We start from the raw sequence: 26,452 nt of genomic DNA on the forward strand, positions 1-26,452 counted from the left end.
TTTCCCTTCCTCTGAGGTGCCAGGGACTCGAACCACTGACACTGCACTTGCTTGGCGAGTGCTCTCCAATAGGAGCTATTCCTTCAGCTCCTTGCCTCACTTTCTATGCTGTTGTGTTCCTGTCCCTTTTCTAAAAATCTCTTTTAGCAGCAAGACATCACCACCACACTGATGTCATTAGCATGTGGTTTTTGCTGAGCTCCCATGAAACCATAGACATATCTCTCGTGATCACCAACTGATTGCAACATCTGGTTCTCCTCTGTGGCCTGCAGCTCCAGGCTGCCAGTCTCCTCTTTGTGGATAATCCTGTGGGCACTGGCTTCAGTTATGTGAACAAGAGCGATGCGTATGCAAAGGACCTTGCCACCGTGGCTTCTGACATGATGGTCCTCCTGAAGACCTTCTTCAGTTGCCACAAAGAATTCCAGGTAAGCACAGACCTAGGAGCAGCTAAGTAAAGGGCTATCAGTCGCAACAGGACGCGTCCATCAGAATAAATGTAAGCTTTTTAAGAGTTTAGTGCCCTGCTGATTTTAGACAATCCCATTTTGCTCCTAAGGGTGGGTTGTGGGCTTTTGTTTCTGTCATTTCAAAAGGTCTTTAGTGTGAAAGAATGGAGTCAATATTCTTTTTTTTTCCTGTGCTGGGATTGAACCCAGGGCCTTGTGTTTGCAAGGCAAGCACTCTACCAACTGAGCTATATCCCAGCCCTGGAGTCAATATTCAAATAGACAAAATAACCAGATGTGGAGAGAAGGACACAAGCAGATTTGTTTTGTCTGGACGTTACAAGCAATAAAAATTTTAAATTAATTTGTGTAAGTTAATAACAGGATATTTAATTCTTTAAAAATTCCTTTTCTTGCTAGACGGTTCCATTCTACATTTTCTCAGAGTCCTATGGAGGAAAAATGGCGGCTGGCATTGGTCTAGAGCTTTATAAGGTAATAGGGAAGGTTTTGTTGTTGTCATTACAGTTTTGGAAAGAACATTATGTTTCTTTTTAATGTGATATTGAATATACTTTGAATGGGGTCTTATATATGCAGAGTGAAATGAAGTCTGTAATAATATCTGTGAAAAACTTTAAAAAGAACAGTGAAGGTCATTTGTCTACATACTGAGTAAATTGGTGGAACTGACAGTGGCAAATAGATAAAATGCAACATGATAAAGAATCAGAAACAGATTATATGACCTGTGTGTATGCACGTGTGCATGTTTATGTGGACCACATGTGTAGGAACCATCCATAAACAATAAGATGGCATTTCAAATTATTGGGAACAGAGAGAATATTCAATAAATGGTATAGAGACAAATGACTGTCACTTTGGAAGATAACCAAGTTAGATTCTTGCTTTGTATAAATTTTAACATTAATTCTAGATTAAAAATCTAAACATGAAAATGTTAAAACACAAAATGGTTGGAAACATAAAACTATAAGAGAGCCTGAAAACAGAAAGTTTTATAGTTTTGAGTAGGACAAGCTTTCCTTTGTGTTATAAAATACCTAGCTGGGTAGAGTGGAGCATACCTGTAAATCCCAGCTATGCTGGAGGCTGAGGCAGGAGGACTGCAAGTGAGAGGCCAGCCTCAGCAATTTGGCAGGACCCTGTCTCAAAATAAAGAATAGAAAGAGCTGGTGTTAAAATGCCCCTGAATTCAGTCCCCAGTACCAAAACAATAACAATAACAACAACAAAAAACAATAAGACACTCAGAAGCCAAATAGGAAAAGTTTCACTGTTATGCTACATATAAATTTGAAACTTCTTAGAGTCTCATAGGCAATTAAACATACACATAAACATGTGTTTATGTATATGTATGTGTGTATACATACATGTGCATACATATACAAACACATAAATATGTACATATAGACAAATACACACTTATACAAATATAACAGAAAAAGTAGTCCTATGAATATATCAATAAATCTATTTTAAAAAGACAATATTTTAGTAGAATCATGGGCAAAGGATATGGACAAGCACCTGCAAATATGAAAAAATCTTCAACTTTTAATAGTAAGCCAAGTTCGGGAAATTTGCAATTCTTTAAAAGGTTGGTAGCATCTAGTTTGGGTGAGAAGTTAGAGAAATAAGTGCTCTCATGTGCTTTGGGCATGGAAATTGGTAAGTCTTTTTTTTTTTTTTCTTTTTGGTAAGTCATTGAGAAAGAGCAATTTAGCAGTATGATAGTTTGAACATGTTATGTGTCTGTTCACCCAATAGTTTCCTTGTCCTATGGAAATGTTTACATATTTATATGTAACTGTCAAAGGATATTTATTATGCCATTGTTTATGATGTCCACAAACTGAAAACAGCTCAGTGGCTCTCTGTGGAGGGTTGCTCAGGTGAAGTGATGGGACACTTTGCAGTCCTGAAGAGGAGAGATCTGCACAAGCCGAGGCTGAGATGTCACCCTTTGCTTAAGTTGCAGGGAAGCTGTGGAATAATTTAAGATACCTTACTGGTAAATGAAGACACACATCTATTATATATAGTTTATTATAAATGCTATATATTTACATGCTTGTGAAGGCAAAGACAGGTCAGAAGGATGCATAAATTACCCAGTTAATTGGTGTGAGGGCATAGTTAGAGCAAAGTAAAAGCGTCACATTTTCTCCTGACTTCTATTTAAATTTTGTAACAGTGAGCTTATATGAGTGTTTTTTTAAAAAGATTTATTAATTATTTAAAGAAAATAATCCCATAGAAGCATATATTATAGAAAATAAGAAGATACAAGACTGGGGGATAGCCCAGTGGTAGAGCAAGGGCTTAGTATGCGCAAGGACCCTGAGTTTGATTCCCAGCACCACTGAGAGAGACACACAGGGAGCAGGGAGGAAGGGAGATTGGACACGCAGCAAGCACAAATTAAAAATGAAAGCCCATAATCCCTCAGCAACTTAGGAAGACACTGTCTCAAAATAAAAATTAAAAATAAAGGCATGGATGTGACTCAGTGGTTACACATCCCTGTTTTTAATCCCTGGGATAAAAAAAAAAAGAAACAAGCTTCACTTTCCTACCTGTAGTTAACACCTTAGTGTATGAATTTCTAAATTTTTTTTTTTTTTTGGTACCAGGGATTGGCACTGAACCACTGACCTACATCCCCAGCCCTGTTTTCGTATTTTATTTAGAGACAGGGTCTCACTGAGTTCCTTGTTAGCGCCTCGTCGTTGCTGAGGCTGGCTTTGAACTCATGATCCTCCTGCCTCAGCCTCTGGAGCCGCTGGGGTAATCCCAGCGCCCAGACATGTGCCACAGCACCCAGCTGGCTTTCTAAATATTTTTCTGTATATTATGAAAAAAAAATTTAACCAAAGTAAGATTTTTTTTTTTTTTTTTTTGCAGTGCTGGGGATTGAACCCAGGGCCTTGTGCTTGTGAGGCAGGCACTTACCAACTGAGCTATCTCCCCAGCCCAAAATAAGATCATTTTAAACACTGTCCTTAGTCTGTTCTCTTCAGTCAGTAGCCCTTACCTTTCCATTTCAATTTTCATCTCAGATATTCAGACTTCGTTAGTTGGTCCTGACAGGTCCTTTGTAGCTGCTTTGTCTAAGCCAATATTCAGTCCAAACACATGAGTTACATCTGGCTGTGATGTCCCTGAAGACTGTTTTCCTCTAGCGCAGTCCCCATTTTCATGACCAGGATGTGTCGAAGAGACCAGAACATTTGTCTTACAGAATGTCACATGTCTGGGCTTTGTCTGGTAATTTTTTGTGGTATTATTTAACTTACTTCTCTATTCACTGTAGTTCTTCCAAAACTGGAAGTTATATCTAAAGGCTTGATGCATTCAAGGTAAACATTTTATTTATTTTTTTATTTTTATCTTTTTAAATTTTTTTAGATGTTGATAGATCTTTATTTATTCATTTATTTGCCTGTGGTGCTGAGAATTGAACCCAGTGCCTCACACACGCTAGGCAAGTGCCCTACCACTGAGCCACAACCCCAGCCCAAGGTAAACATTTTAAACAGAAAATATTAAAGGTCAGACTTCAATAAACTATGACCCACAGGTCAAATCTGGCCCACAACCTGTTTTCATATAACCCAGGAGCTAAGAACGACTTTTCCATTTTTAGGTGGTCAGGGGATCAAAGGAAGAATAGTATTTCATGACACATGAAAATTATATAAAACTCAAATTTCAGGGTCCATAAATAAAGTTCTGCTAGAATGCTCAGTTGTTTACATGTTGGCCTGTGTCTGCATTAGCACCACCATGGCAGAGCTGAGTCATTATAATATAGGCTATTGGGTCCACAAAACCTAAAATATTTAATATTTGGTCCTTATTGAAAAAATCACTGACCTCTGCCATAGGTGATGCGCATTTGTTTTGCATCAAACCAGAAAGCACATAATATCTCCATCTGATTGGATCTTCCCGTGGAACCCTCTCAGCCACCCCCGGCAAGGGACAGTGACGGGAGTAGGGTTGTTTCTGCTCTCTTTGGGTGTCCAACTCCTCCTCCTCCACTTCTCACCTAATGGTTTTACCCTCAGTTTGTAATTCTCATCCAAACTGGTCATTTCATTAGAAGTTTCCAAGTGTGGATTTTATCCTACTCTCCTTTCGTTCCTTTTTCTACAAGGCTGACTTCCCTTACTAGCTGGGCCCATTTAGATTACTCTAATGAGTTTCTCCTGGAAAAGTCAAATAAATACATAATTCCTTCTCTTTTCAAAGTCAGGCTATTCATTGTGTTCTTGTTTTGTTTTATTTTGTTTATTCATTTAGATGGTGGTGCTGGGGATTGAACCCAGGGCTTCCTGCCTACCAAGCAACCGCTGTCTTACTGAATTTTATCCCCAGCCCTGTTTTCTTATTTTAGATCTTTTACTAGCTCTTTTTCCCCTTTTTTCTTTCTTTCTTTCTTTCTTTCTTTTTTTTTTTTTTTTCCTGGTATTGGTGATTGAGGCCAGGGGTTCTTTTTCACTGAGGTATCTCCCTAGTCCCTTTTACTTATTTTGAGACAGGGTCTCAGTAAATTGCTGAGGCTGGCCTCAAACTCTTGATCCTCTTGCATTAACTTCCTCAGTCATTGGGATTACAGGTAGATGTGCACAACCACACCTGGCTAGATCTTTGAATCACTTATATTCACATAATTAAAATTTCAAAACATATAAAAAGGATATGATTTAAGCTCTCAGTCTTGCCTTTGTCCCCATCCCCTAGTGCACTTGTGTTATTAAGCTGCTTCTGAATCTTTCAAGCCCTGCTGCATGGCTGTGTAAACTAATTTACATAAATTTACATGTATTCTTTTCCCCATTTTTATATAATACACACCATTCTCTTTTTTAAATATTTTTTTTGGTTCTCGATAGACCTTTATTTGTGTACTTATATGCAGTGCTGAGAATTGAACCCAGTGCCTCACACATGCTAGGCAAGTGCTCTACCACTGAGCCACAACCACAGCCCTGTATTTCTCTCTTTTTTTTTGCGGTGCTGGGGATCAAACCCAGGGCCTTGTGCTTGCAAGGCAAGAACTCTACCGACTGAGCTATCTCCCCAGCCCTGTATTTCTCTTTTTTAAAAACATTAACAACAATATATACTTTCATATCAATTCATAAAGAGCCTTACCATTTTTTTTAAAAGATTTGTTATACACCATAGAAGTAACCAGAATTCATGTAGCCCATCTTACTGATAATTTTCTTTTTTTTTTTTTTTTTTGGTGATGCTGGGAATTGAACCCAGGTCCTATGTGCTTGCAAGGCAAGCACTCTGCCAACTGAGCTATCTCCTCAGCCCTAAATATTTAGGTTGTTTCCAGTTTCCTGCTAGTGGACAGATTCATATTCTATAAACAAATAAATGAAGCAGAAGTTCAAGTTTTCTTGTCCTAAGCATCCATTGCACCGTCAGGGCCTCCAGCCTTTCAGTGACTGCTACTTGGCATTCATCCCAAGGAGCCTCCAAGCACACTGGCAGAATCACAGACCTCAAGGGGAGGGGTGACCATGTTCCTGCCAGAGACAGTAGGGACAGATCCTGCACACATCCTGTCGACACCCTGTGACAAGGGAGAGAAGCCAGGCACTTCCTCCTCATTTTGCCAATGCCTCAGGAGAGCTCCCCTGCTCTTTGGTGGGGTCTGGGTCTTCTAATGCCCAGAGAATCTCAGAAAGGATGGGCAGAAGTTCTCTGTGCTCAGGAAAGGCAGTGGATGAGCCTGCCTCCTTGAGCAAGGGCCGGAGGCCCCCCGGTCCCTTGCGAGAATGTTTCTCGGCTTCTCTTTCAGGCTGTTCAGCAAGGGACCATCAAGTGCAACTTTTCTGGGGTTGTTTTGGGTGATTCCTGGATCTCTCCTGTTGGTAAGTACAGAATTTTTAGTACATTTCTTTACTTCTCTTGGTCCCATCCCTTGCTGAGACTTTGGGCTGTGTCATCCAGATGGAAGAACAAGGCAGCAGAATTTTCTGGATCCGTGGAGAACTCAGCACAGAAAGTGTTTGCCCCAGGAGTGTTCAGGAAATGTGGGATGAGACTGCATTGACAGAGCACCTACCACTGGACTGAGTTCTGTTACTGATTCTTGCAACAAAGGAATTGAATTTTACAGTTGGAGGTATTCCAAAGATTCAGAGAGGTGGTGGAATATACCCTCTGGCACTTAGAGTGAGTTATTAGTAAGGATTCAGAGGCAGGTCTGTGTGACTCAGCAAGAGGGCGAATCTGTGTTGGGAGCTCATCCCCTCCACCACCCCGATGCTGGCGTGAGTACTCTCGGTGATGTTTCAGTCCCTTGATAGTGTCGATGGCAAGATAAGGTGATCATCAGGTCTTACAACTCAGGCACACGGTTTCATAACTGAGCATCCTTGTTGGGAGCAACAGCAGGAGTTGTTTATGTCACAGAAGTCCCGGTGTGTCTTCAATTGTCAGAAGTAATCATTTTATGGGGTTAACTGCCCCAGGGTTTCTCAACCTCAGCACTGTTGACCATTTGGGGTCACATGATTTTTTGTTGAGAGGAGCTGTCCTGTGCATTGTAGGATATTTATCAGCAGCAGTTCTGGCCTCTGCTCATTAGATGCCATTAGCACCACCCCAGTGTGACAACCCCAAAATATCTTCAGCCGGATATGGTGGTGCACACCCGTAATCCCAGCAGCTTGGGAAGCTGAGGCAGGAGGATCGAGAATTCAAAGCCAGCCTCAGCATCTTAACGAGACCCTCAGAAACTTAGCAAGAACCTGTCTCTAAATAAAATGTATAAAGGGCTGGGGATGTGGCTCAGAGGTTCAGCACTCATGAGTTCAATCCCCAGGATCCATCCCTCCGCCGCCGCCAAAAAAAATTGCCAGATATTACTGAATGTCCCAGAGGAGACAAAATCATTGCTGATTGGAAATACTATTCTAAATTAACCAATGGTGACTTTTTACAGGCAAACCAAACTTTAGAGTTAGAAATCATAAGAGGTCTCTTGCCTCTGAAGGAGTGTTGGGACAAGCTGAGAAGGGACACAAGGGAACTTCCTCGGCTGTCAGAGACCTATTTCGATGGGGGTGGTGGTTATGTGATCAAAACTCTGAGCAGTACATTTTTGCTTTATAGTATGTGATTATGGCTCAGTTTTTAAAAATAACAATTTACTAACGTTAGTGTTTTTCCCCTAAAAAGAGAATTGGGCTCGTTTCAGAGCCACGTCCCCGATGGACTGGGAGGTTCGATGCTCCTGGGAATGGTTATTTCCTGCCGTCATGCTTGGCCTCTCCAGGGTAGGACCAAAATTGCATAAAATCAAGTTGGGTTGAAAAGGAAAGCCGCTGATTGCTTTTTCCTGGCAGGGGGACCTCATAGGACTTCACGGAACTGCAGAAGCCTTGGTCAGCGGCACAAGGCCAGCAGGCTTCTTGTCAGACCCTGCTGTCTAGGTCATGTCAGTGGTAAGACAAGGTGATGATCAGGTCTGATGCAGCAGAGGGCTGTAGTGTCATAACTGAGCATCCTTGTTGGGAGCATAGATGAGAGTGATTTGTGACTCAGAATTACAGCGCTGGCCTTCACACTTCCTCATGGGGTCTAATCACAGCACTAAATTTTGCATGTGCTAATTGCATTTAATCATTACAAAACCTCCACAAGATGAGTGCTGCTATTCTCCTATTCTGTATGTGATGAAACAGAGACTCAGAGAGGTTAAGTAACTTTCTTAAAGCCACACAGCTTAAGTGTTAGAGCTAGGATTCAAACCCAGGCAGCAGGGGCTGGAATCCCTGCACTTAACCACTATGCTGCATTACTTCACCAGAACAGGAAGTGTAGCCTCATGGCTTTCTAAATGCCGTTCGTTCTGTTCAGAATCTGCCTTTTCCTCCTTGCCACAGTGACCCATTTCCCTTTATGAATCTGCCTGTCTGGATCTTTTTTCCCATACTTTGTATTGGTACATTATAATTGTACATAATAGTGGAATTCATTGTTATATATCCACACATGCACACAATAATGTACAGTTGCCTGTCCAGATCTTAATCTGCCCATCCATGGGTACTTTAGTGTCACTCCCCGCTCCCCAGAGCATTCCGATTTGAGATGGAAGTACTGTTAATATCCATGAACAACTTTTTCTTGAGTAGCTAGAAGGGGACGTAATCAAAAGAATTCCAACTATGTGGTATTACACTCAGGCAGATCATAGTCACAGTGCATGTCCTGCAGTGTTGCTTCCCCAGAATGGAGCTGAGCCCTCTGCCACACATCCAGAAGCAGAGACGGCACAGTTCTCTGAAGGGGCTTCCGTCTGACTGAGGAGCCTGGCTGCTCGGTTCTGCTTTAAGCATCCATGCAGAGTGGCCTGTGTTTGCAGACATCTTCACCAGCACTGCAGAGTGTTATTAAGAGAACCAGAGGGCTGGGGAGGTAGCTCAGTTGGTAGAGCACTTGCCTCGCATGCACAAGGCCCTGGGTTCAATCCCCAGCACCTAAAAAAAAAAAAAAAGAGAACCGGAAAAGGCTCACTGGACTGTCCTTTTCTCCATAGGAACCCGCAGGACAGTGGTTCTGACTAATCACAGCTCCGGTGACTTGGGCACGCAGGTCCCAGGGGCCCTGTGCAGTCACCCTAGTCAGTCTCCCTGGGTGGGGTTTATTATTTTGTACCCAAGAGACTAGATCCAATGTGTTCTGAAATTAGAAACCACTCATCTCGGTCCTCGGGGTCTCATTTAGGCACTGGGCTGTAGGTAGGGAGATCTCTAGGTAAAGGTAAGTGACAAGAAGGGCCATTGTCCAGGGCAATTAAAGCTGCCACCAGAGGGAAAAAACTGCAAGAGTCTAAACTCTGAACATTGTCTGCTCCTCAGTCTTCCAGCAAGAGAACGTCAGAGTGCAGCATGTCTTTTCCATATCACTGAAGTCAGACCCACACATTCACTGACTTCTTCACAGAAACCCCTGTTTAAAGACACACACACACCAGCCAGGTGCAGTGGCTCACACCTGTCATCTCAGCTACTCTGAGGCAGGAGGATAACAAGTTCAAGGCCAGCCTCAGCAACTTAGACCTTTTCTCAAAATAGAAAATAAAAAGGGATGGGGATGTGCCTCAGTAGTAGAATGCCCCTGGGTTCAATCCCCAGTACCAAAAAGGAAAAAAAGAAAAAAAAAAAAGACAGGGCTATTGGCCATCATTGTGGACCACACAGCTACACAGCATTTCCGGCTTTACAGGAAGTTCCGGGCAGTGCAGGTCTACATCAAAGGTTGGCAAACTGCAACCCTGACGCCTACATAAGTAATTCTTTTAATGGGAACACAGCCACGCTGTTCATTTACATGTTGTGTGGCTGGTTGGAGTCTGCACGGACAGAGCTGAGTAATAGCAACAGAGATCAGCTAGCCTGTGAACCCAGGTTATTCCATCTTTCCCCTTACAGAAAACTTGCCAACCCCTGATCTAGATCAAGCAGAAAATGAGATGCACTAGAGAATCATAAATGATTTGGTATTTCAAGAAACTAAGGCTCAAGTCGAAGGTTAAATTGGAGTGGTGAATGTTAGCTAGGTCACACAGGACCTGCTATACCCTGGTGGGCCTGCCTTCTCAGGGAGAAACTGAATACCTGTCCAAGGAAGTGCTATACATAGAACTCTGTGGTCATACAAGTTTTCTTTCTTTTTTTTTTTTTTTAGTTGTAGATGGACACAATACCTTTATTTTATTTATTTATTTTTATGTGGTGCTGAGGATCAAACCCAGTGCCTCACATGTGCTAGATAAGCACTCTACCACTGAGCCACGACCCCAGTCCATCATATACGTTTTGAAAGTGCTAAACACTGGCTCCACCTCCTTGGAGTCTACAGAGTTCAACAGTAAAGAAATATGTTCCATTTCGTATAACCCAAAAGGTTTGGGTTTTTTCGTTTGTTTCTTTTTGTTTGTTCACTGTGGTGCTGAGACTCAAATCCAGGGCCTCATGCATGCGAACACTCTACCTTTGAGCTATATCCCGAGCTCCTGCAAATGTTTTTAATGAGAAATTATTCTTTTCTTTTTTTGTTGTTGCTGGGGTTGAACCCAGGGGTACTTAACGACTGAGCCACATCCCCAGAACTTTTTAATATTTTATTTAGGGACTGGGTCTTGCTCATTTGCTGAGGCTGGCCTCGAACTCTTGATCCTCCTGCCTCAGTCTCCCAGCTACTAGGATTGCAGGCATGCGCCACTGCGCCCTGCTGAGAAACTTCTTTTCCTGCTGCCTATGTCAAATCCTGCAGAACTGAGGTTCTTTGGGAACTTGGCCTTAGGGAGGCATGGAAGGCTTCTAAGCAAAGCAGTGACATTCTGAAACGTGCATTATGTGTTGATGTCCTTGATTCTTTTGTCACCTCTCCAGGGCACTCCTCTTACCTCAAGATCAGGGAGTTGCCAGCCTGGCTAGGCCAGCTCACTGTGCTCTTTGCGGGCAGGGATCAGCTTGCTCCTGTTTGTCTCCTTGAGCCGTTTGCTGCCCTCATATCCTTGGTCCCTTCTGAGTATGGCTGTGGGATAGAACTGAAAATCAGCTGGAGAGCCACGGACAGTTGAGTCATAAGCTAGATTCTCTCAGCTGGAGGAGCAAACATGCAGAGCACAGATGTGAGGGTGGGAGAATATTCTCAGCTGTCAAAAAGCCTAGAAGACTACAGATCAGAGCCTGCGCTGCTCACCTCCGCCTGCCTGGGAGGATGCACCGCTGGTGTGACTCACTGGCTGGGCCAGTATCAGGTCAGATCAACGTGCCATTAGTCCTGAGAGTCGGCTTCACCCCCACCTTTCAGGCACCGAGGCCTCCTCCCATCTCCTGTGTGGGCGAGGGAGCTCAGCCGCCTTCAAAGCCAACGCCACTGAAACTTCTTGCACTGAACTGTGTTGGAGAAAAGCCAATGAGGCATTTCTTTGGGAAGATAGCCACTCCCCCACTTAATTTGTACCTATGTTATTTCTTTAGATTCAGTGCTGTCCTGGGACCTTACCTGTACAGCATGGTGAGTAAGTGGGTTCGCACCTTCACACCCTCTGTGGGAAACAGCCCCGCAGACCTCCTCATTCTGACCTCCTGTCCCCAGGAAGATGAAGCTAGATGAGTCTGCACAGATGGTTGATAGTGCTCCTTAGGGAATTAGTCCAAATTAAAATTGGAGACTCTAAGCAACCGCCAGCCTTGGGGAGAAATTCAAAGAAAATTAGCACACTTATTCCTTTTTTTTCCAGTTATAGGAAACATAATTTTTAGCTCCCTTTTTAGCATAAGAATTTTGAAATACACCTCAAAGTTAGAAGATCATGGTGAACACCCACCTACCCACCTTTTCGGTTCGTTAACAGTCTACCAAATTCCTCATATCATCAAAAAAATGTGACTTGGACTGCGAGTGTAGCTCAGGGGTAGAGCACCTGCCTTGCATGCATAAGCCCAGGGTTTGATCCCAGGACCCATGTGGGACTTGCGACAATACCCGTTCACATGTGAACTCCCCTTCCGCCTTCCTCCCACCCTTTCTCCTGCCCATCCCTGGCCACTGCAATACCAGATTTCTGTTCCCAAGAAAAGGGGACCTTTTTGTTCTTGGTTTGCATTCCAGTCTCTTCTGGAAGACAAAGGTCTGGCCGAGGTGTCCGATATTGCTGAGCAAGTCCTGGATGCTGTAAATAGAGGGCACTACACAGAGGCCACCGAGCTGTGGGGGAAAGCAGAAACGGTCATTGAAAAGGTAAAATGGGGAGCGTGCTCAGGACCAGCATGGCTTGGCTTTTGTCCATAAGTGCAGGGCCCAGGGTTGGTATTGTCAGGATTGGGGTGGGGTCTACCCACAAAGCTTGAAATAATTATATGCAAAATGATAAACCTGATGGATCTGAACCGTGGTAATAATGACCCTGAAAGGATCAGAAAGTCACATATCCTTGACTGAGTGTATTCTATGAGAAAGACCGTGTCTTGCAGAGGTGAATGTATTGGTTGGAGCTATTGTCTGTTCTCTTTCTCTCTCTTTTTTCCCCCCTTGGTACCAGGGATTGAACTCAGCAGCACTGAACCACTGAGCCACATTTCCAGCCCTTTTAATTTTTTTATTTTGAGACAGGTTCCCCCTAAGTTGCTTAGGGCCTCGATAAGTTGCTGAGGCTGGCTTTGAACTTGTCATCCTCCTGCCTCAGCCTCCTGAGTTGCTGGGATTCAGGTGTGTGCTACTGCACCCAGCTTATTGGCTATTCTTATTTGGATCCTTGCCAAGCAGTATTCTGACTCCAACGAACCAGAAGGGAGGAAAGCACCAGCTGCGGACCCTCCGCAGCTGGGACACGGCCCTTGGCGCACTCCTGTGGTATCTGAGATGGGCTCATGAAGTGTGGGCTGACACAGCTGCTTTCTCTGCGCCCTCAGCTGCATTTCTTTGTGGTTCTAGTAAATTCTCAAAACTACAGCCATCCTTGGAGACCACGTGCCTTTCTTTTCTGCACCTTACGATAGAAAAAGAAAGAAAAACAGCCAAATGTACTTGTGTATTTCAGAATGCAGATGGGGTGAACTTCTATAACATCCTAACTAAAAGTGATCCACGTCTGCCATGGAGTCAAGCCTAGAGTTCACACAGAGCCACTTAGGTGAGTGAACCTTAGTGCCATTAGTTCCTGCCTCAGTCTTCATCCAAGAAGGAACCCCTTATTTTTTTTTTTTTTTTTGTCTTTTTGGTGGTGCTGGGGATTGAACCCAGGGCCTTGTGCATGCAAGGCAAGCACTCCACCAACTGAGCTATATCCCCAACCCCTGGAACCCATCTTTTAAAAAGCTTTAGTTTTTAAAAATATTTTTTAGATGTTGACAGACTTTTATTCTATTCATCTATTTACATGTGGTGCTGAGGAGCGAACCCAGGACCTCACATGTGCTAGGCAAGTGCTCTACCACTGAGCCACAACCCCAGCCCTTCCAAAGCTTTACTATCATTTATATACCACAGAATTCACCCATTTTTAAGTGTATAGTGGGTTTTAGTTATTCACAGAGTCGTGTAGCCATCACCACAATCCAGTTCTAGAACATTTCTGACACCCCAAAGAGATCCCACACTTGTGCATACACTCCCTTCTCCTAATCCACCCAGCCCCAGGCAGCCACTCCTCTGCAGTCTGTTTCTCTGGATTTGCCTTTTCTGAACATTTTTACATAAATGGAATCAGACAATAGTCTTTTGCATCTGGCTTCTGTTGCTTAGCATATGCTTTTCGTTTTTTCTTTATCTTGCTTTTTGTGTATTTTTTTTTTTTTTTTTAGCTGTGCTGCGCATCATATCCAGGGCCTGGTACATGCTAGGCAAGTGCTCTGCTCCTGAGCCACACTCACAGCCCCCAGGGAACCAACTTCTGTCCACCATATTGCCATGTCAGATCCCCAAGAGCTGAATTTGGTGGTTTTTCTGACCCAACTTTCCTTTGGAGGTCGAAGCCTGGCATCCTCCCTCCATAAAAGGCCTGAACAGCTGTAGGATCTCACTAGATTCCTCTTCTTGGCTGATTTCTTGGGCTGTTCTGGATAATCCCAGTGGCCCACAGTGCACGGAATGCAGTAATCAACATGAATAGTCCTCCCCTCTGTCAGCCTGTACCTGGCTTTCTTCCTCCACCCATGGTGAATCCAGGTGACACTTTTCCAGCCAAAAACTTCCTTCTAACTGCGCTGCTTCCCCAGCAGCTTGGGAAAGATGTCCCCTTGGTCCTGTTTCAGTCCTTTGACTCACTGCCTCCCATTTGGTTTCAGTTCGTCTTTTTCAGCGCCATGTGAGACACCTACAACGAGATACCTTAAATCAGCTTATGAATGGCCCCATCAGAAAGAAGCTCAAAATTATTCCTGAGGATATCTCCTGGGGAGGTACTTACATGACCGTAGTCTGTTGAGTTGCGGGGAAGAAGATGCAACTTCAGAGGTCTGTATTGGTACAGTGGGTTTTGTTGGCAATGGTATGTTGCAGGTAAAGTGATACTATCCACATTTTTCAGATGAGGAAGCAGATGTAGAGACAGTCAGTGACATGTCAAATTTGGTTCAAAGTCAGGGGACGGTAGGGAAGTAGGTAGAAAGAGAAGTGGCCTGTGATTTGTTATGAGTCAATAATTGTGGAAGCCTGACATGGGTTCATGGGAATTGTTATACTCTTCTCTCTACCTTTGTATCAGTTTGAAATTTTCCATATTTATATATGTGTGTGTGTGTGTATACATACAATTTTATGTATATATATTTATATATTTGATTAAAAAAAAAAAAAAGGCATGCCCAAGGCTGCAGCTGGTCACAAGTGAGATTTCCAGTCAGGGGACCTCTGAAGGATGCAGACACACTCCTGCGCTTGGTCAGGTCTTGACCAGCTCTCTTGTCAGCCTGTACCAACAACCTGACGCTGGACATGCTCAGCCATGTACCACATTCTGGTCCGAAGGGCATAGTATGGAAATATTGGAGTCTCAAGGGACCAGAGCCAGGGTGGCTTTGAGTGAGCAGCACTCAGGTTTCTGGAGAGAAAACATTCCATGCAAGCTGAGTTGTTTTGTTTGCATCCGAGATACCCCAAGACTGGAGTCAGGAGGCCCCTTTCTAGGGTGGCTCCTTGGCATCTGCCAAAAAGCTGAGTCTTGACCCTGGTCCTGGCTCCTCCAGGATCATGGGCCATCTTATCCCAACCTGCAAGCACCAGAAGGTTCATTCTGGACCTAGTTGTCTCATTCTCCTGGATCAAATGCAAGGATAGAATATATTGTCAGAAGCTGCAGGGGGTGGGTACCACTGCAGAGAGCTGTCATGCCCGGGAGCCACGTGGGGAATCACAGGAGGCCAAGTGTGGAGCAAGCTCTCACAAGAACATCTTTTCCGCTCACCTCCCTCATTTTGTCTTCTTGATGATTTTTTCCAGCCCCACCATCTCCCTTCCCAGAGTGGCCAAATGGGCAAGATGATTATATTTTGCAGATGATTGCCAAAAGAGGGAACAAAAACCAAACAAAACCTCTCTTTGACTCCATATCTGCCTGTGTGTGATTAAGAAAGGACAAATAGTTCTTGGCCGATACCTGAGTCTTGAGTTGTAGTCTGTAGTGAAATTTATGTACTTAGCGTCAGCCAGGCCTGAGTTCAAGTCTTAGCTCACTACTGACAAGCTGTTTCACCCTGAGAATTTTCTTAGCCTCTCTGAGCCTCATTTTCCTTAAGTTTTGTGCAAGTTAAGGCCCCTTATCTCCCAAGGTAGTGATGAAGAACAAATGGGAATTCATGTATACTATGCTCACTTAGCACAGTGACTGGCAGATAAATGGTGGCTTCTGCTGTTACTCTAGTCATCCAACGTGATGCTGTTGCCAATGGCTGACCGTCTCCTCTCTGGCCCAGGGCCTCTTGCTTCTTCTACTTTTGTGTGGGCCAGCTGTGAATTGGTTTAGTTCTGGGATGGCTCACTGTAAAGTAGCCCACCTTGTTCAGAACTTGGAACGGGGCCCTGGTGTTACTCAGCACAAAAGGAAGAATAACTTTGGCCCTAAACACCATTTATTCCCTAGGTGGACCAGCCTAGAGAGTGTTTCCTGGGCCTTTGCTTCCCTTTGCCTTAGACAAAGCCGCCTTCAGGTTTCAATGTCTTACTAAAAATGGCATCTGCTGTCATCACGAGCTCCCAAGTGATGGGATCGCGTGTGCTGTTCATGTGTCAGCTCAGGACTTACTGCTGAACCAGTTGGTCCCTGTCTGTGAAGCACCTGTTGTTCAGCCTTTGCTAGGAGATGGGTGGTAGAGACTTCGAGGTGCCAGGGCCGCAGATGCTTGGGCTGAAAGATGCCTCTTGTTCTGGCAGATTCTGAGCTGCCACCTTTTTCTTCTTTCCCTTGTGCAGCCCAGTCTTCTAACGTCTTCCTAAACATGGAGGGGGACTTCATGAAGCCGGTCATCAGCATTGTGGATGAGTTGCTGGAAGCTGGGGTCAATGTGACTGTGTATAATGGACAGCTCGATCTCATCGTGGACACCATGGGTAGGAACCCTTCGTGAGGGACACTTGGAGGCGATTTTATGGATGGAGCTAGACGGGAACAGGCCATAGACACATGAGTCTTGGGGCTGGTGACATTAGTCCCAGGAGGAAGGCCATTTCCTGCTACATCCATCCACCCCTGACCTTGGCTCTTCAAGAGAGGGAAGCTGCAAGCAGCTGTGACCCCTCAGAAAAGTCTGGGCCTGCTACGTTTCGAGGCCCTGGACTATGATTAAAGGAGAGGACAGTGCCTGCCCCTACCATGAAAATCAAAAACAAGACATTTTTCTAGCTACTGGATAAATGCACTACTGAATTCAGGGGAAACCTTGTCTTTGCACGGCAAAGTGAATTAAAATTAAACCTAACGGCTCTCCAGACCTGCGGGCTCAGGGGAAATGGCCTGTGGGGTCCCGAGCACTGCCCTGTTGCCTTGCTGGCCAGCCTGTGCTCACTTCTGGTTTCAGCAGGACCAGATGGAGGTTCAGAGACAGGCTCTCAGAACTGTCAGGCACAGCAAGGCCCGAGATGTGGCCGGCGTGAGTCTCCTCTTGATGCTGGCAGGATTGAGTGGCTTTTCAGCTTGTAGGCAAGGACACTTAAGGACAGCTTGAAGAGCTGCAACTTTTTTTCCATGAGCTGCTCAGGTGATCCTCATTTTCTCTTATTTTCTGCTACTTCTCAGTTTCTCCTGACAGCCCTGTCGGCTTCTAGGGGTCCCTGGTTCCTTCCTAAAAGCAGAGGGCGGTGGGAGAATCAGAGGCAAAAATAGCTTCACAGCTGTTAGCCTGAGTATCTCTGGGAACCTGCTAGAAATGCAGGTGCTTAGGCCCTACCCAGAACCACTGAATAACAGTTTGCATTTAAACATGATCACGGTGAGTTCTATGCACATTATAGTTTGGGAACCATGAAGTTATAGGACCTAGATTTTTTTTACCCCCTTCTCCACCCAGCTGTTAATACCGGGCCCTTCTCTTTGTCCCTCTACCAGGTCAGGAGGCATGGGTACGGAAGCTGCAGTGGCCAGAATTGCCCAAATTCAATCAGTTGAAATGGAAGGCCCTGTACAGTAATCCTGAATCCTCTGAAACATCTGCTTTTGTCAAGTCCTACAAGAACTTGGCTTTCTACTGGATTCTACGAGCTGGTCACATGGTGAGAGTCTTAAAATCGTGCTGAAGGGCTGGGGAGATAGCTCAGTCGGTAGAGTGCTTGCCCTGCAAGCACAAGGCCCTGGGTTCAATCCCCAGCACCGCAAAAAAAAAAAAAAATATTGAGCTGAGCTGAATTCCAACGTGATGTTCACACCTGATGTGATTAGACACAGTTGATGTGGTTAGACACAGTTCACTGAAAACATTGCATAAAGTGAGCTTTGGGTTGTGTGGACAGGTGATGTTTAGACTTGGGTCCCATCCCTGAGATGTCTCATTCTCTGCGTGCACATATTCCAAAATCTGAAAAGATCTGAAGTTTAAATCAGTTCTGTTCCCAAGCATTTCAGATAAGGTATTCTCAGCCCATGAGAATGTTTCATTCCTTTGGAGAATGAATACAAACTCATTTTAAAGAGTAAACCCTCCTGCAGTTACTTTGGGCTCTCTATCCTTTATTCTTTGGTTTAAATGAATTAGTAAAATATTTTTTTTCTTAACAGTTTGTCCTGGAGGAAGCAGGGAGAAATTGCCTTTCCTTGACCGTTTTCAGGGAATTGAAAGTGAAAGCCTACTTCTCTGTAAAACTGAGTCACAGAATGGAGGCCAGGAATGTCTCCAAGCAGTGGTAGCCCTGGGATTTGTTAAGAAGAGGCTTTGCGTGCAGAGATGAGCCATGAATGTGTCGCACTCCAGCACTTACAAAATTAACATACTGTTTTCCCTTAGGTTATGTGTCTATCAAGTGACTTTTCTTGAATTGAGGGAGGTTATGGAAGCTCCAACTCCCTGTCCCACCCACATACCTGAAAAAGAGTTAAGGAAACTTTGGCAGGAGGCACAAGGGCCCCAGAGACTTCTTTGAGCAAACATCTGGTTGTCTCCTAAGTGCTACGTGGGTACTGGCAACATAGAGATGAACGGTTCCTAGTCTCTGCCCTCCAGGACTTCATGGTCTAGAGGTGCAGACAGGCTAGTATTTGTGTGTATGTGTTTGATACTGGATAATGAACCCTTGGTTGCTCTACCCTGAGCTACACCTCATCCTTTTTATTTTTCATTTTGAGACAAGGTGTTACCCAGCCTGGGCTCTAATTTGCAATCTTGTCTCACTCAGCCTCCTGAGTCACTGAGATATCAGACTTGCCCACCACAACCAGTGCAGATATATACTTAATAGCATGAAGTAAGCAATGCTAAAAGGGCATTGGCCCAGGGAAGGGTCCCCAGCCCAGGCGTGGGGCTGTAGAAACCTGGCCCCTCCATGCTGAGCAGGAGCGAATTAGGTAAAGAGGAGAAGCAGGAAGAGCAGTGTATACAAGTTCAAGAAGGTCCTGCAGGCAGCAAGGCCTCCGGAGGTGAGCTGGGGAGAGGCGAGCTGGGAAGGGGGACACCGCACAGAGGAGTTCAGAGAGTAAGAGGCCATAGAGGGGGTTTAAGTAGCAGAGTGCAATTGTCAGATTTGTCTAAGAAATCATCTTCTCAGCAGAGGGCATGGGGAAAGACTGAAGCAGACGATCTATGAGGGAGAAAAATCGATGAACTTGCTAACACAGAAGAAGGGAGCATCGGCAGGACTTAGTAATCATTTGGGATGGAAAAGAAATGAAGGGTGGCTTCCTGGCTTCTGCTCCGGTGCCCTGGTTCCGGAAGAGGGGGCAGTTTGCACCTGCTGAGTTTCATTTAGCAGCCAAGTGCAAAGTCCACAGGCGATTAATGTATAAAGTGAATAGGTAAGATCTGCAGTCAAGACAAGTTTATGTTCTGGAGATGGAGGTTTAGAAGCCAGGAACAGAAAAGGACTCAGCAGGACTGAAGAGCTGCAAAAAGAAAGAGAGCCACACCGAGGCTAAGGCGGGAGCTGCGAGAGAAGTAGAGAGACCGGGGCAGGTGGCATTCCCAAAGCAGGGTGGGGCCATTCATGTCAAGTACTACTTAGACCCAGACAGAGAACTGAAGTGCAGTGACTGGATCCCACTGGTGGCTTTAGCATCATGGTGAGCGTTTCAGTGGAAGGGCAAGCCCAAAAGGCGGATGGAAAGGGGGAGAGCATGAATGAGGAGTGAGAGGGAGGAAACGACAGCTTCCTTTAAAGGAAGGCATGTAGGCCTCCCCTTGAGAGGACAAGCAAGGCAGCTGGACTGGGGTTAAGAGCATCATCTGTGGCTCTGTGTATCCGGGCCTCTTCATCCTGACTGGGTTAAAGCTAGCAGGAAGTCGTAGAGCAAAACCCTAGTACCATGAGCTAACCTCTTGCTTCAGTGCTAGAGTGCAGACCCATTTCCTCTTGTTTGTCACAGAACAACAGTTGGGGACAGGTCCTTGAAATAGCCCTTACAGAATATTGTTGTCACCCCCTTTCACTTCCCCTTTAGTTGGTTAAATGCCTTGCCTCCTGGGGGCTCTTGATGAACAGGGGAATTCCAGGACAGAAATGTACCAGAGACAATTGTGGAACCAAGGATTTCAGAAATTGAGGCCTGTGACCCTTCCTTTTTTTTTTTCCTTTTTTTTTTTTCTTTTTTAGCTCTGTGGATTGAACTCACACAACCACTGATCCACATCCCCTGTCCGTTTTTGTATTTCATTGAGAGACAGGGTCTTGCCAAGTTGCTTAAGAGCTTGCTAAATTGCTGGGGCTGACTCTGAACTCTTGATCCTCCTGCCTCAGTCTCCCAAGCCCCTGGGATTACAGGCCGGTGCCACTGTGCCTGGCCGTGACCCTTCCTTTTCTGATGGTGCATGGGAAAGTGTTTTTGGTTTTGGAGCATTGGGAATTGAACCCAGGGATGCTCTACCACTGAGCTACACCACCAGCCATTTTTATTTTGGAAGAGAGCCTTGCTAAATTGTCTAGGCTGACCTTGAACTTGTGATCCTCCTGCCTCTCCTCCTAAGTCGCTGACAAAGGAAACAATGCAAAAACTCTGGATTCCATCCAAGGGCCTTGTTTGTTTGTATTTGTTTGAGGCTCTCCTGTTAGCCTCCCTCTCAGCCTGTCTCCCATGCGGTTCCCAGTCTGGGATCCCTTCTACACAGAGAATTCTTTAAAATGCTTAGCATCCTCTTTCCTTGAACAGGCTGAGTCCCAGTCCCCTAAGCGTAGCCCCTGTAAAGAAACCAATAAGGCCTTGGATGTAGCTCAGTACGTGAGCTCTTGTGAGCATGCATCAGGTCCTGGGCTCCATCCCCAGCACCAGGGGAAGAAAAGGGAAAGAAAGAAACAGATCAGCCCCAAATGGAGTAGATCTTTCCCACACTGACTTCTCCAGGCCCCTGTCACCCGACACAAGGAACCCAGAAGAACTTTAATCCAGCACAGGACTCATTTCCAAAAGGGATTCTCTCTCAAAGGGGTACACTGAGGTGCAACTGTCCCCACTGGTTGCTGTCCACAGGGCTGGCCTCTTCTGGGATCAAGGGGTCAGGATGTCACCCCAGTCCCAGCCCAGGAAGAGCACGAGGAGCACTAACTTGGATCCTGCTTGGTTCTAGGTTCCTTCTGACCAAGGAGACATGGCTCTGAAGATGATGAGGCTGGTGACCCAGCAGGAATAGGACGTAGCGGGCTGGGATGAGCTGGCTTGGCCTCGAGGTGCAGGAGCAGAACCCGGACCAGGAAACCGGAGGAAGCTCTGCTCCTCCCCGCGTAACTCGGGCTGGGATTAGGAAGGCCCCCCCAGCTGCCGTGGACCATAAACTCACCGTCTCTGTGGCAGCTCGAGAATCATTTCTGCTTCTTAAGAAAATTTAGTTTTATTTTTAATGGATTTGTTTTTATCAAAATGAAGGATTGTCTTGGATTGACTTTTTCTGATTACAACAAATGATGTGATTCATTAAAAAAAAAAAAAAAAGGTAGGAAATACAGTGAAACAAAGAACAAAATAAAGACTTGTATCCTCCTTCCCAGGGATAAACAGGGTTACCAATTCAGTATCTAGCCTCACAGGTGTTTTTCTGTTATATATATATATATACACACACATATACATTTATATTTTTTACAAAAATGAAATCATTGCTGTATGTTATTTTACCATATCAATGTGTTCAGATATCAATATGTCCTGAACACCTTTTAATGTCAATAAATTCTTCTGTAATCTTTTTAATGGCCTCTGAGCATTCCATTTTGTGGTCATACCATATTTACCAAATTCCCGGTTGTTTCCCACAAGTGATTTCTAGTTTGTCACTGCTTTAAATGATGCTCTGGTGATTCATCCTGATGGTTATAGCTTTATGCACATTCTTACTGTTTCCTTACAGTAAAATTGTAAAAGTAGGATTCTTTAGTCAAAGGATTGCCACATTTCTCTGAAATTAAAATAATAAACTCAGGACTTTTATTTTTTTATTTTTTATTGTTTTTGCTACCAGGAATTCAACCCAGGGATGCCTAACCAATGAGCCACATCCTCAGCCCTTTTTTTGTATTTTGTTTAGAGGCAGGGTCTCGCTGAGTTGCTTTGGGCCTCACTGAGTTTCTGAGACTGGCTTTGGGCTCAAGATCCTCCTGCCTCAGCCTCCCTGACTGCTGGGATTACAGGCATGCACCTCTGTGCCTGGCAGGACAGTTAATTTTTAATTTGCAGCTCAAGGCCTGCACAAGGGACCTGATAGCTTCCAAGACTGTCCTATAATTAGAGGACTGTTTGGAAAACCAAACCCAAAGTCTGTTCCTGCAGAATGTGACAGGTTATACACTCGGGTATATAGATTGCTTTGCAACCTGAGCCTCCAGCAGGCTTCCTTGGGCAGAGACTCTACTCTGAACTTCACTGTTAGTGAGCAAGCAGTCCTGTGTGCCCCGGAGAGGAAGAACATTAGAAGCCTGTGCTGGGTCCCCCTGGACTTTACCAACGCATATCTATTTTCCTGCTGCTTTTGCTGTATATCCTTCAGTGTTAAGGAAGGAAGGAAGAAAAATTTAGCTATGAGTATAACTTTTTGAGTCTTCTGGTAAATCACCAATAAAAAATAAAATTTAAAATCATTGAATTACAACATATCAAATTCCTGACCTCTCAGGGTCTCTTGTCTTAAAAATCAGTGCACTGGGACCTGGGGATGTTTCTCAGTGATAAAGGACTTGCCTAGCAGGTGTGAGGTCCTGGACTCAATTCCAGCACCACAAAAAGTTAGGGCATTGGGCTGGAGGTGCATCTCAGTGGTAGAATGTGAGCTAAGTATATGCATGCCCCTGGAAGGTTCCACCCCACAGTACTGCAAAAATAAAAAGAGTAGGTCTGTACCAAATGCTGGTTTGGCTGGGAAAAAATCAAATGAAAATTAAGACGAGAAATGGGGGCTGGGGTTGGGGCTCAGTGGCAGAGCGCTTGCCTCGCATATGTGAGGCACTGGGTTCGATCCTCAGCACCACATAAAAATAAATAAATAAATAAAGATGTTTTTAAAAAAGGAAAGAAAGAAAATTAAGACAAATGATCTGAGGAAGATGCAAAGCTAGATTTCTCTGAATGGCAGAGCATGAAGATATTATGTCCCATGTGAAAGCTCACCAAAGGGTAAAGGAAGATCGTAATCATCAGGCAAGGGGGATGACCCAGTCTGAGGCCACCAGAGAGCCTCCTTCTCCAGCCAGCCACTCCTTTGGATCAGGAGCAAAGGGGCCATGGCAACAGAGATAGAAGTCATGCATGGGCTCGGTGACAAGGACTTCAACTCACCAAGGCTGACCCTGCTACAGCCACTGTGGGGAACCTCATCTGCCAGCAGATGAGACAACATTGAGCCCCTCTGGCTCTATTGCTCCAGATCAACTAGCTCCCTGGTATTAGATTGATTATATTGGACCATTTTCAATACAGAAGAGGCAGTACTTGCTTCTTACTGGAATTGACGCTTGCTCTGGACAGAGACTTGCCTTCCCTGGCCACAATGTTTCTGCCAAAACCACCATCTGTGGATTTGCAGAATATCTTCTCCACAGTCAAGGCATTCACAGCAGATGAACTGCAGCAGTGGGTTTATTCACAGGGAACTCGCTGATGTCTCCCTGTTCCCCATCATCCTGAAGCAACTGCCTTGACAGATGGTTAAATGACTTTTTGAAATTTTCAGTTACAGTGCCTGCTAGGGGGTGATACCTTGCAGGGCCAGGGCATTGTCTTCCAAAAAGTGATGCAAGTTCTAAATCAGCAACCATGTTTCTCCCTTACTCAGCACTCATCAAGTCCGGGAATCCAGCAATAAAAATGAAAGTGATTCCTCTCACTGGTAACCCCGCCCAGCAGGAAATTTTTGCTCTCCATCTCTGCAGCTTAAGCTGTGCCGGTCTAGAGGTCTTGGTTACAAGGGGGAGATGTTTTTGCCAGGAGACACTGCAAAACACCACTGAACTGGAACTTGAAGTTGACATCTGGTCTCTTTGGGCACTGCATCAACCTGCAAAGTACTGGCTGCAGTGATGGATCTAGACTGTCCCGAGTATCAGGGGAAATTGGGTTGCTCATATATGATGGTGGCAAGGAGGAAGAATGCAGGAAATCCTTTGGGTCACCCCTGAGTGTTCTAATATCCTCTGATTAAGGTCAATGGAAGACTATAAATCTGATTTTGATTTCTAATAGCCCAAACTGTTTGCAAAAGAATAGATCTGGAGGTAGAAGGGAGGAGGAAGTACTGGGGAACAAATCTACCACATGATGCTATGTCCATGCTCAAATATACCACCATGAATTCCACGTGTGTGTATAATCATAATGCACTAATTAATAATAGCAGGGTGCAGTGGTACTTGCCTGTAATCCCGGTGGTTTGGGAGGCTGAAGCAGGAGGATCGCAGGTTTGAGGCCAACCGCAGCAAGTTAGCAAGGCTCTAAGCAACTTAGGAAGACTCTGTCTTAAAATGAAATATATAAATAAAAAGTGCTGGGGATATGGCTCAGTGGTAAAGCACCCCCTGGTTCAATTCCCAGTATCAAAATGAATAAGAAAGAATAAGAATAGGAGGGAGTTCAGAGTAGAGCAAGCGGATCGGAGGATGGAGGATAGGAAGGAAGGGGAAGGTACGGGGGAATGAGATTGATCAAATTACGTGCTCGCACAAAGATGGCGCACTCCACCACACTATTATGTATAATTATAATGGACCAATAAAAAAAAAAGATTGGGGTCATTCCATAAGGCAGCTGAGGTTCTGCTGAGGACCGAAAAAGAAAAAAAAAAAAAAAAAAAAGAAATAGACATGGGAGACAGTAACTGAGGCCTGTCACCTATCATAGGTGACCAATGAGGACTAATATTTATGAGCATTTCTACCTTATTTTGGTGTGAATCTATTTTAATAATATTAACCAAATATTTTCATTTCCATCTCCTCTGTCATCCCTTTAGCATCTTAAGATGTACTAATAGTAGATAACTTAATGTATAAGGTTTTGTTTTGTTTGGTACTGGGGATTGAACCCAGGGGCACTTGACCACTGAGCCACATCCCCACCCCTTTTTAGATTTTATTTAGAGATAGTATCTCACTGAGTTGCTTAGGGAGTTGCTTAGGGTCTTGGTAAGTAACTGAGGCTGGCTTTGAACTTGAGATCGTCCTGCCTCAGCCTCCCTAACTGTGGGATTACAGGCACACGTCACCACGTTCAGCTAATACGTAAGTCTTTTTGTTATAGTCTTTTGCTCTCCTGGGGAAAAGCTCAATGCTTTTAGTTTTAAGAAATAGTTGCAACATGGTGATCTGACTTTATTATTGTCCCCATCTGGAGGTGAAGTGTGGTTTAAGACCACACATGTGGGAGCCAGGTTGACAAGGGGTGGACTGTAAAGCCTTTGTAGTGTTTCAACTTGGCTAGACTGAATTACATTTTCCAGAATTACTTTCCTGTATATTTCAGGTTAGGGTGGCACATAAGAGAGATTCTTGCTGGCCGTGGTGATGCCCACCTGTGATCTCCAAGAGGCTGGGGAGGCTGAGGCAGGAAGATTGCTAGTTCCAAGCTAGCCTTTGCAATTTAGTGAAGCTGTAAGCAACTTAGTGAGACCCTGTCCTCTAAATTAAAAAATTTTTTAAAGGTTTGGGGATGTAGTTCAGTGGTTAAGCACCCCTGGGTTCAATCCCTGGTACCAAAAAGAGAAAGAGAGATTCTTATGGAGCTTTAGAGGGTGAATGTGAAGCAGAACCACTTTTAGCTCAGACACTTGCCATTTTTATGCTGATTCAGTTAGAGAGCAGCCAGACTGCAACCACTCCATCTTGGCTTGCATCCATTTGGAGCATGTCAGCCTCCTGAGCCAGCTAAGCACTTTTAGTGATGCGAAGAAGACATGCCCTAGACTTGGGCGATTCCGTCCTGTGCACTGACCTCTTGGCCTCCACTTCATGCATGGATTCTCCCTTTCCCATCCAATGTCCTTTCCCCACTGCTTGCCCCAGCTACCTCCACACAGGTCATTGACCACGACAGCCCACTGAAGACACCTGACCAGCCCTACACTGCAGAAGTCAAGTCCCCAGTAACACACCTGGATACGTGCTTCTGCTTCTCTGAATGAATTCTGATTCATAGAGTTGTTTCAACTTCATTATTTTAATGGATCAAAAATTCCCCATGACTGGGATCTGCATTTTATTTGGGGGGGGGGGGGGGCGTTTAGCAAGGATTGAACTCAGGGGCATTGAACCACTGAGCCACATCCCCAGCCCTACTTTGCATTTTATTTAAAGACAGGGTCTCACTGAGTTGCTTA

General features: G+C 44.7%; 1 protein-coding gene across 1 annotated transcript; it reads left to right on the forward strand.

The window, feature by feature from the left end:
- Positions 1-242: 242 nt before the first annotated feature.
- Positions 243-21,843, forward strand: LOC306655691 (retinoid-inducible serine carboxypeptidase-like; the record flags this gene model as incomplete). The annotated part of the gene is given in 12 exon segments (XM_079130345.1): positions 243-431; positions 873-947; positions 6,304-6,376; positions 11,504-11,517; positions 11,523-11,540; positions 12,138-12,266; positions 13,066-13,111; positions 13,114-13,158; positions 14,312-14,425; positions 16,434-16,571; positions 17,566-17,729; positions 21,224-21,843. Coding segments are annotated over 12 exon segments (1,068 nt in total), but the record flags the coding sequence as incomplete, so codon positions are not given.
- Positions 21,844-26,452: the final 4,609 nt, after the last annotated feature.

This window comes from Sciurus vulgaris (assembly GCF_902686455.1).
Source record: "Sciurus vulgaris genome assembly, chromosome: 3".
Taxonomy (NCBI): Eukaryota; Metazoa; Chordata; class Mammalia; order Rodentia; family Sciuridae; genus Sciurus; species Sciurus vulgaris.